This window comes from Panicum virgatum, chromosome 3N (genome assembly GCF_016808335.1).
Source record: "Panicum virgatum strain AP13 chromosome 3N, P.virgatum_v5, whole genome shotgun sequence".
Classification (NCBI taxonomy): Eukaryota; Viridiplantae; Streptophyta; class Magnoliopsida; order Poales; family Poaceae; genus Panicum; species Panicum virgatum.
In genome coordinates this window covers 15,964,840-15,975,617 of record NC_053147.1, presented here as the reverse complement: position 1 = coordinate 15,975,617, position 10,778 = coordinate 15,964,840, and the positions used below count along the sequence as shown (strand labels likewise).

At 45.3% G+C, this 10,778-nt stretch overlaps 1 protein-coding gene and 2 pseudogenes across 2 annotated transcripts; 1 reads left to right on the top strand and 2 right to left on the bottom strand.

Annotated features, from left to right (window-relative positions):
* The first annotated feature begins 258 nt into the window (after positions 1-258).
* Positions 259-2,935, top strand: LOC120667380 (annotated as a pseudogene).
* An 835-nt stretch (positions 2,936-3,770) lies between these two features.
* Positions 3,771-8,074, bottom strand: LOC120664630 (annotated as a pseudogene). The gene is made up of 10 exons (XR_005670972.1): positions 7,065-8,074; positions 6,417-6,676; positions 6,060-6,125; positions 5,221-5,295; positions 5,053-5,115; positions 4,887-4,946; positions 4,686-4,775; positions 4,476-4,583; positions 4,263-4,385; positions 3,771-4,167 (listed from the first exon to the last, which is right to left on the bottom strand). The product of XR_005670972.1 is annotated as an uncharacterized LOC120664630 (transcript).
* A 217-nt stretch (positions 8,075-8,291) lies between these two features.
* Positions 8,292-8,995, bottom strand: LOC120664629. The gene has a single exon (XM_039943909.1). The coding sequence runs from the start codon at positions 8,840-8,842 to the stop codon at positions 8,453-8,455; it is 390 nt and encodes a 129-aa protein (XP_039799843.1). The 5' UTR covers positions 8,843-8,995; the 3' UTR covers positions 8,292-8,452.
* Between the last annotated feature and the right edge of the window lie 1,783 nt (positions 8,996-10,778).

The following is a 10,778-nucleotide window of genomic DNA, read 5'->3' as shown; positions in this document are numbered from 1 at the left end:
CTTTATGCAACAAAATCTTGCTCTAGCCTAGCTTAGTCAGGGCACACAACCAAACATGGACTCATTGCTTGTCCAACCCTGGCTTGGGCTAGCCAGGCTTAGAAATCTAGCTAGGCTAGACTTAGCCCCTCAACCAAACACACCCATAGTCAACGAGCATCTTCTGACTTCAAATCTAGCTCATCGCCGAATCTGCGCTCCGCCTCCTTATCTGAAATCTCCAGCCTGCCTCCCAATTCCATCTCCAAGCTCCGATCCATGGCGTCTCACGACCACCACCACTCCCACTCCCACGATCACCACCACCATCACTCGCACGGGTGCGAGCGCGTGTGCCCTCATTCCTCTTGCTCCGCGCCGCCGCATTCTCGTTGTCCGCACAGCTGACCTAACGCAAGCTTGAATTTGGTTTTTGCTGCGCTTTCAGGGACGGCGGTGGCAATGCAGCGGGGGGATCGTGGGTCGGGGGACGATGGTCGCGTGTGGCACTCCCACGACGGCCTCGCGCCGCACTCCCACGAGACCATCTACTCCTCCGGCGACTTCACCAAGCGCGCGCCGCCGCTTGCCTCGCGCACCTTCACTGACCGCGCCTTCACCGTCGGAATTGGCAGCCCCGTCGGCACGGGGTAAGCTCGATTATTTCCATCTACTTTCCTTTACTCCTTCCAATTGCGGGTAGCCTGGATCACATAGTTTAGTGCGGTTATTTGGAGGCTGTGAGAAACGCATATCCTCTACTTCGTGTCGAGGTTGCTTTGTAATCCCAAATTCCTCCTTTGCACCGCTGCAAATTTCAGCTTCATCTGGGATTTTGGTTTGTTTGGTAGTATGGAGCCTACCCCAACTCGCTTAGGACAAAAAGGTTATGTTGTTGTTGTTGTATGTAGCCTCGACATCTTTGGGATCTCTTGTCGATAAAGCGCTCGTTGGTGTTCACCTTTATTTAATGTAGATGCATCGTATTTTTTTATGACTCTAATTGAGTTAGGAGTGTTACTTACACACTGAATGTAAGCCATTGACGCGGGAATATAAATTCATTTGTGCTTCTCGGTGTGCTTACTTGTCATTTCCAAATGGATTTCCTCTGAGTTGTTTTTCAGTATAAATGCCTCGTTTCCTGTACATTCTCTGATTATTCATTGACTTTGTTCCTGAAGTTCCATCCTGACGTGTGGAGTGGCGAGTTGGTATAACTAGATTGGAACACAGCAGATAGGCACATGCTTCAGAAATCAGAATAATTTTAACTGCTGAAATCCAATAAATTTCGTTGTTGCATATGCATTGAACAGCTACGTTTTAGAGTTTTATGGTTCTTAATGCTTATATGAACATCTTTCCTTATTCGGGAAAACTGCCCTGATGTTAGCACTATGCATATTCCTACGTGACAAATATAGTCTTGCAGCGGTATGTGACATCACTCTGCCCTCCGGTTCTTTTACAGATGTTATCTACTTTTCCTGATCAAATTGAAAATTCATTGCAAAGTAAGATTTTCGCATGACTGATTATATAATTTCGAGATATTCATCTATAATCTACTGCTTCATTTTTGTCCCTGCTTCTGATCTTCAGACTTTTCGCTTGTTAAAAGAAGTCTTATTTTCTGATTTCTGATAACTCAACTTAAACTAAAGCATGTTTTCTTCTCTTATTCGATGATTTACCTATGCGCTGATATAGAAATACAAGCATTTCGCCTTCTTGAGATATTTTCTAAAGCATAGAATCTCCACCATGAACCTTGAATCGCGCATTTGGTCCTTTTTTTATCTGTTCTCTTCATATGCAGGTCACAAATGATATTTTCACAAAAGAAGATGGGGAATTCTTAATCAAGCATGGAGCACTCCCAGAAGAGCGCATACGTGCAGTGGAAACTGGAGGCTGCCCTCATGCAGCTATACGTGAAGACATCAGTATAAATCTTGGTCCTCTAGAGGAGCTATCGAACTTGTACAAAGCTGATTTGCTACTCTGTGAATCTGGAGGAGGTATTTTATTTTCTGGATCTAAACTAAATAGGCTGTTTCTGTTGTCATGCATATATTTGTGTAAACCACCCTATTCATCCTGCTGAGATCATGTTGCCTGTCTAATGCTTGTTATCATGTGAACTTTGCATCATGTTTTAAAGTGAATACAGAGAATGCTCCTTTCAAGTCCTTGCAAAAAAGAAATTTTTGCATGCCTATTCTGCTGTATATGTTGGGAGCATCATGTTTCAAGCATCCCTCTGCTTCGGAATGATAACGTGTATCCTTAGTTCTGGGTAATATCCATCTTTTTACACAACTCCATAATCAAGCATTAAAGGGTGCCGTTTGTGCATTTCTCATGCAGATAACTTGGCTGCTAACTTTAGCCGAGAATTAGCAGACTACATAATCTACATAATTGATGTCTCCGGTGGGGACAAGATACCAAGAAAAAGGGGGCCCTGGGATAACCCAAGCTGATCTTTTGGTGCGTCATACTGTATTTCGCCAACTTCATCTATAACTACCTGAACCTGTTTTTGACTTTCGACATTCACCTGCTTGACATTATTCCTCTTTTTTTAATCGGTTTTGGTCATTCTAAACTTAGGTGATAAATAAGACAGACCTTGCCCCGGCTGTTGGGGCTGACCTGGCTGTAATGGAACGAGATGCACTTCGCATGCGGGAAGGAGGGCCTTTCGTGTTTGCACAGGTTCAGGATCAAGCTGTGCACATCTTTATTTATTTATTTTTTATTCTTCATGCTAGTTGCAAGCGACATGGTTTACATTGTTAATACACTTAAATTCTTTACTGAAACCATGGATGAAAGCATCTTTCTACCGCGTGCAGGTGAAACACGGAGTGGGTGTGGAGGAAATTGTGAATCATATTCTGCAAGCATGGGAAATTGCAACTGGGAATAAACGCCGATAAAAGATATCATGATTTAGCTTTATACTCGGCGTGCAGCTGATGTACTTTGTCATTCAGCATGCATTAACCATCTGTTGGTTTTTGAATAAGTTTCGCATCATTTGGTGCTGATGTGCTAGAGACTTGGGAGTTTCAAATTTTCCTTTTCATGTTGTAAAAGAAGGAAAGGTAGATCATGCCCTCAAATTTGGATGGGGAGGGTTGAGAATGCTATGAGTTGGGGACTCCAATAAGGAGCAGAACTGCAATACGGGCTCAGTGAAGTAGGAAATTGAAAAAAAATAGTTTTGGAGAAGAATTATTATCGACTCTATATGTCTGTTTTTCTGTTAAGAGTACGAGTTGGGGATGACCTCTCAGTGAAAAATAGGAAGCTCAAAAAGTAGGGGATGACCTCTCAGTGAAACATAGGAAGCTCAAAAAGTAAAACGAGAAAGCGACTCCGCTGGGGATCGTAGACCAGCGCCTTATCCATTGGGCCACGGAGTCCTTGATGGTACTGTGGTTATGAAATTTCAATATAACCGCAACCCCGGCATCAAGCGACTGCATCGAACCCAGAATGCCTGTGCTCCGACTCCGACTTCCGTGAAGGATTCCGTCGGGAATCGCCATTGCCGGGCAGCGTGAGCTGAAGCGCGCGGCTGCTAGTGCTTCCCGGGATTGGATTGGATGGCAACAAATCGCTCGCCTCCGTTCCTTGCTGCAGCGGAGCGGAGAGATTTGATAGATCGAGATTCTAGGGGGACGGAAGGTCGAGACGGACATCGGCGGCGGCCGAACGAGGGGCCGCAGGTAACAAGCAATGCCCAGAAACGGTATTCCTCCACGGAACATAAAATAGAGTCAAATTTGCAAGAGCACGATCTCATTTTCATTGCACAAACCATGTCCCCAAAAAAGACTACTTGCAGCGATCCAGCGGCACATGCATTGAGGTCTTTACAACAATACAACTTCTATCGATCAAGGCAGCACTTCTACTATGGTGCTTTTCACCCACAGCCACGGCAAAAGGCAGCAGAGAGAAAATGCAGAGCGGCTGCATCCTCTGCTTTCTTATTGACTGTTCAAGTTCGAGAAGAAAAGGCAAAAGATTGACTCCTAGCCACTAGTGATGAACTGTTCTCAAGTTTTCAGGCACGTTTCTCGAGTCCAGACCCATTGCTTGTGCGATGCTTCTCACCTCTGCGATCATCGCCACAACGTCGTTGAGTTTGTTAACAGCAGAACCGACTCCCTGCAATCAGAAGAACAAAAATCGGCTCCTGTCAAAGTCACATCGCTGTTTTTTCTAATAGAAAAAAAAAACTTCAGGTATACATTAGTGCATACCACTCCAGCAGCTCCTGCAGTTACGGCCATTGGTGCTGTTACCGAGCTTAACCCTGACGAGCACATCACTGGAATGCTGACAGCCCTGGAGATGGAGTACGCTGCGGCCAGTGTTGGTGTTGCCTGCCAATTGTAACTCAATTTCGTAAATCCGGTACAACGGAGAAACAGCTTGATATAACATGCTCACTTTTTAGTCCAGGTTTGCCATACCTTTTCAATTAATCCCAGCACTCCAGGCTTTGTAGGGCTAGAACATTTTCCGCCTTCAGTTTGGATGATATCAGCGCCTTCCTCTTCGAGTAGCTCTGCAAGTCTCATCTGCAAATATGCATCGAAATTTGCCAGTTGAAAGCATGTGCCAGTTATTTTCATTTCAGAAGACTTCGTGTTTAAATGTAGTGATTGTTGATGAACATATACCTGATCTGGCAGGCTCAGTGTGTGAGGAACTGTTACTGATAAGGTGATGTCTGGAAGCATCTTCCTTGTTTCCCTTGTCAGCTTCAGTATCTGAAATCAATTACTCGTGTGAGTTTCTTTTGTCCACTTGTGGATTATGTTGCAGTAAGAGATGCACAATTAGCAAATTTAGCAGCTCAGAATAGGAAGGTCAGTGAATACCTGGTCAGAAGAGAACTCGATGCCCGTCTCGTAAAAGGAATCATAGTTTCCAATCTCAACCTGCAAGAAAGAAGGTTTTTACTGAGGAAAATATTATTTTAAAAAGTGCCTTTCTTTTATATATTTTTTTGTGTGTGTAGGGCTCATCCCAAGTTTAAAGCCTGACCATTTTGGCTCCAGCTTGTACTGCAGAATGGAACGCTGAAGGATCTACAGATGAGACGCAAATCTGCAGTATGCAATATCCAGAATGCACTTAACATAAGAACTCTGTTGTACAACCTTAATGGAAATTACATTGAAATTCCAATCACCCTGTGAAGGGATAGCTTACCGGAAGGGTGGTAAGGTCCAGAGCAAGCTTTACTAGGTCCTCAGCACATGCTATGTCAACATGGGTGGCACCTCCCTGCAACCATTAACAAAATTACCTCAAACTTGTTATTATGACTGATGAGTAATCTTTCAGTCCAAAATATGATATCATCATGAATAAAATAGCATGTGCCAAACTTTTCATATACTTAAAGTTGAGTATAATATATGTCTGCTGATCCAAAGTATGAAAAGTAAACAAAGTTTGTTTTGGAACTACAAAATGATAGAGGCCCTTTCCACAGACTCCTGCCAAATTATAGTGCAATTCCTACTTTTCCTAGAGAAGGTTCACATCACCAAGAAAATTCAAAATGACATAAGTTGATTTCTTGTTTTTCTTAACAAAGCTCACATGTCTTGGAAAATTATAGCTAATTTAGGTTGCTTCCTGGTACACATAGATGTTGACTGTATTTGAAGAGAGGAGGTTGATGATACAGCTAACTTGTTTTGATAATAACTTCTCCGTAGATATACTAATTAACATACTGGATGAAGGATAATGAGTGCTCGATCTCGAACATCGAATCCGGGACAGTGACCTGCCGCGTATTTTGACTTTTTTGTTAAGAAAAATCATCAGCGACATGATCTTAGATTATTCACAGCTCTAGAAGTCACCAATGGACAAGATAACATGAGCAAATTCATGATTGCTTTCAAGTTTTAATGATATTTTCATATTGTCTTTACAAGGAATCAGACCTTCTAATCCTCATTTTCACATTATTCAGTCTCAAAGAAGTCTGCAAGAACAAAATAATAAACACTGAAAGATAGATGCATCATCAACACCTTATCTGCAGCTGTGACAACAGATGCAACACTGCTCCTGTCGAAGTTTTGTAGCCCAGAGATGATCTGCATAAGCAAGTGACTATCAGCATTCAGTAAGAAAAACCCATCCAACCATATAAATTTCGGAGGCCATATGCTTCAACTGTCCAATCTGAAGACGGCAGTAAATCTGCAGATTTCTAATGCACTGAAACTCTGAAAGTAACATGTGAAACTTGCTCTAATGTCATGTTTGGAACGCACGCATTTCATAAATATTTTATTGGAAAACAGTTGAAACTCGTGTTCCAAATGGAACGTAAATGTTGACATCAAAAGACTGATAAGGTGAAGGAGACACATAGAAAGATAAACCTTGAGAGCCCTGTTCTCGCGGAAGGCCCTTAGGACGGCGTCCTTGTTGGCGGCGTCAGCAGCCGAAGCACGCACGGCGAACAGTGGTCGTGGTGCTCGCCGCGCACCTGCTCGGCTCGCCACCGGCTGGCACTTGGCAGCGGTGAAGGACGGGGCATGGAGAAGTCCTAGCGAGCCCGGTGCTGCCATTCTTGCTCAGCTGCTCCTCTCCTGCTAACCCTTTGCTGAAGATTTTTGAGAGGGAAGAAGGGATAAGATGACTGATGCCAGTACGCAGAAACGGCCGGGTGTATATGTTATCCTCCACGGTGCAAATATCTGTCTGACACTTCAAATATCTTATTACAAGGTTCAGCGAGAAGCCCCTTTGTGTTTGTAGTCCTTTGCAAACTAGTCCTCAGCCGTCAGATAATCAGTTAGTTCCAGTGCAGAGGTTCTCACGTTGGATGTCTGATATCAACAAGCAGGAGCGAAATGACAAATTGACAACCGCAAATCAGCAAGTCAAGCTTAATACATACCGAGTCACTGACATAGTCCATGAACAATTGAGACATGCTCCTTGAGTCCCAAACTTTATTCAGAAAAAAATACAGAAGTTTTCAAATTCAATGCGGCATTACGGTGAACATCTTGCCTGCAGCCTACCTTATTTGCCAATGCCGTTCAGGCGCTCAACGACGGTGATCAGTCCCTGCAAGCTCAGGTCGCCGTCGCCATTGGCCACCATAGCGGTGAACATCTGGCGGTACAGCGCGGCTCCGGGCAGCACATTCGTCTCCTCCTGACCGTCCCCGACCTCCAGCGCCATGCCGAGGTCCTTGACGATGTAACGCACGCTGCCCCCGTACCCGAACTCGCGGCGCAGCACGTGGTCGCCGAAGATGTCCATGACGCGCGAGCCCGCCGCGCCCTTGGACACCGCGTCGAGGAACAGCGGCGCGTCGAGCCCCGCGGCGTTGGCAAAGGCCACGGACTCGCCCAGGCCCACCACCGCGCCGGCCACCGCGATCTGGTTGGCGATCTTGCTGCTCTGGCCGCTGCCGGGCGCACCCATGTGGGTCGCCTTGCCGAGGTGGGCGAAGAGCGGGGCGAGCCAGGCGACCACGGCCTCGTCGCCGCCGGCGAAGATGGCCAGCGTCCCGTCGCGGGCGCCGACGTCGCCCCCCGAGACTGGCGCGTCGACGGCGTAGCAGCCTGTCGCGCTTGCGGCCGCGGCGATCTCGCGCGCGAGGGAAGGGGAGGAGCTCGTGCAGTCCACCAGCACGCCGCCAGGGCGGAGGCCGGCGAGGGCGCCCGTGGTGGGGTCCAGAACCACCGCGCGGACGTCGCCGGGGTTTCCGACCATAGTGAACACCACATCGGATGCAGCAGCCACGGCCGCCGGCGAGTCCGCGAGGCTCGCGCCAGCGGCGACAAGGCTCTCCGCCTTGGCCGGCGTGCGAGCGTACACAGTGACTGCAAACCCAGCCGCGAGGAGGTGCTTAGCCATGGCGCCGCCCATGACGCCGATGCCGATCCACCCGACACGCGTGACCCCCGGGCGCACCGGCCCCGGGAAACCAAAGGCCGCTGCATCCACCTTCCGCTCCTCCTCCATGATCCCCTCCAGAGGTGCTCTCAACTCAAGCTACCAATTATCCAAAGCTTCCTCGCTTTTTTGAAGAGGAGGATGCGAAGTGGAAGGGGGAGAAAAATCAGAGTGTTGGGAGGGAAGGAAAGGAATAATAGCAATCCCATATTCCCATTTCCTTTTTTTTTTCAAGGAGACAACGACAGCAATGGAGTATTATGCATAAAACAAACAAGAACACATTGGGTCCAGTCTCCCATGACGCAATTTCTTGCATCACAGCATCCAACAACACGCAAAACTAAACTAATAAACTGCCGATTGACAATGCAAATTTTCATTTTTGTAGTTAGATAATTTACAGCAAAATCAACGATAGAAGAACTGAAGAACAAGGAAAAAGATGGCATTTTTGCTACACGCCGGCCAAGTAGCGGGGAAAGGGGGAGAAGAAACAGCAAAATCAGAGGTGGCAGCCGCAGCAGAGGAAGAAGCACGAGAGCGCGAGGCCCAGCACGACGGCCTCCACGACGTACATGACGCGGAACGCGACCGCGTCGACCACCGCCGACGCCGAGCCGCTGCGCAGGCTGAGGGAGGAGAGCCCCGGGAGGCGCTTCCACCGCAGCGAGCGCGACAGCGACGACGCCAGCCTGGACGCGCCGCCGGCGGACGGGGCGGCCAGCCTCCAGCGCCGGCTCCGGGGCAGGTACTCCCGCGGGATGAGCTTCTTCAGCCACCCGCCGCGCGGCCGCGCCGGGCCCGCCGCCGCCTCGGCGGCCGGAGAGATGGGCGCCGTCTCCGGAACCGAAACCGCCCTCGCCACCGCCGCCGCGTCCGCCTCGATGGCCATTGGCCGCGCTGCCGCCGCTGCCTTCGTGTGAGGTTTGGTTTGGCAGGTAAAGACCCGGGGTTTTGGTTGGGAATTGGAAGGAAAGAGAGGTGGGACAGTGGAAGGCGACGTGCGCTGCTGCTGCTGCTGCCTGCTTGGAGCGGGGAATTGGAAGCGAGACCGGGAAGAATTATATGGGAGCCGGCGGAGGAGGTGTCTGTTTTGCGCTTTGCGCTCTGCCCCAGGCTGCGTTTAGTTCCTTAAAAAAAGTTTGCGTGTTATGCATTAAATATAATTAAAAAATAATTAATTACATAATCTAACTGATTCCTACGTGAGGAATCTAATAATATTAATTAATTTATAATTAGACATTAGTTGTCAAATAACAATGAAATATGCTACTGTAGCCAAACCTAAACTTTTTCACCAACTAAACACCCCCTTAGATCACTTTGCATTTTGCATTTTTACGTTTTTAGAAGGGAATCTTTAATATTTGAAGTATTAAATGTAGACTAATCACAAAATTAATTACAGATCTCGTCTGTAAACTGCGAGACGAATCTAATGAGCCTAAGTAATCCATCATCAGAGTATGTTTATTGTAGTATTACTGTAGCAATTTAGTGTCTAATCACGTCATAATTAGGCTCATTAGATTCGTCTCGCGATTTACAATCCATTTGTGTAATATAATTTATTTTTTAACTATATTTAGTACACCATACAAGCGATTTATAAAATTTTTGCATTTTACGTTTTGAGATCTAAAAAACACCTGAGTTTCCATTTCCTTGACGATACGGTCCTTGACGTTGCTTTGAGTCCAAGGCAACAGTACGGGTGTTTTTGTTTAGGGGGCAGCAAGATCAGAGACGTTGGGGACAGCTTAGTTTTCTTGCAAACCAGTGGGCTTTATACTTTATTTTGGAGAGATGTTTGGATTGACTTCCTTCGAGACAGTACTTAGATAGAAACTATAAACCTGTCTCAAACTCAACAATTCAGACAGCGAACAAACGACGTGTGTCTCGACTTCGGCTGTAGGAGTCCACCACCAGTTCACCACTCAGCTACAAAAATGTTTTGTACAATGTTTGGTTTATTTTTTCTTAAGAAAAACTAGAGTTTAAAACCTACTCCCTCTGTTCCAAATTATAAGTCATTCTAAAAATTTTGGAGAATCAAAATTTTTCAAATTTGACCAAAGTTATATAACAAGATAATAACATTTATAATACCAATTAAGTATCACTAGCCTATCAACCTGTGCTCCCGCACGTGCTAATTAAAATTAATATAAAAATGAGGTCAATAATTAAAATAGGTATCTCACGTTTTTTCATCAATTAAATATTCTAACACATACTCTAAAATATATATTTATCATTATTTAGTTACAATAAATTTCATTTTGCATCCCACCTCCACATGTATTCGATATATATATTTAGTTGAACTATTTATTTGTGAATTGGTAGTCTTATCTCTTCCATCATACATAAATACATAGTGACACATCGTGGGTAGTATTTTTATATAAACAATAATATTAGTAATGATAGAAATTATAATTTAGATTTTTATATTGATACTTTAAATTCAAATCTAATAATGATATAATTGGATAATTTATATGCAAATTTAGGGGGCTATTTGTATTATAATGGCATATGTGGGTAATTTACACAAAAATTAGGGGGTTACTTTAATTTTTTTATAATGGCATAGGTGGGTAATTTAGATATATATTTAGGGGGTTACTTTAGTCTATTTTCATAATGGCAGGGTTGGGTAATTTATAACGAAAGATAACCGATCTGATGGCTATTATAATTAGAGTTGTTAGATTGATGGCTAGATGTTTCTGATTTTTGTGAGAATTTATAGAATTTCTCTATTTTTTAGAGTGTCCACCTATGATTCTAGGTGGTTTCATGTGGAGGCTTCAAAA

What these genes read in the sequence shown, in the direction of transcription:
- LOC120664629 (XM_039943909.1), bottom strand. Translation starts at nt 8,842, where the DNA reads ATGGCCATCGAGGCGGACGCGGCGGCGGTGGCGAGGGCGGTTTCGGTT.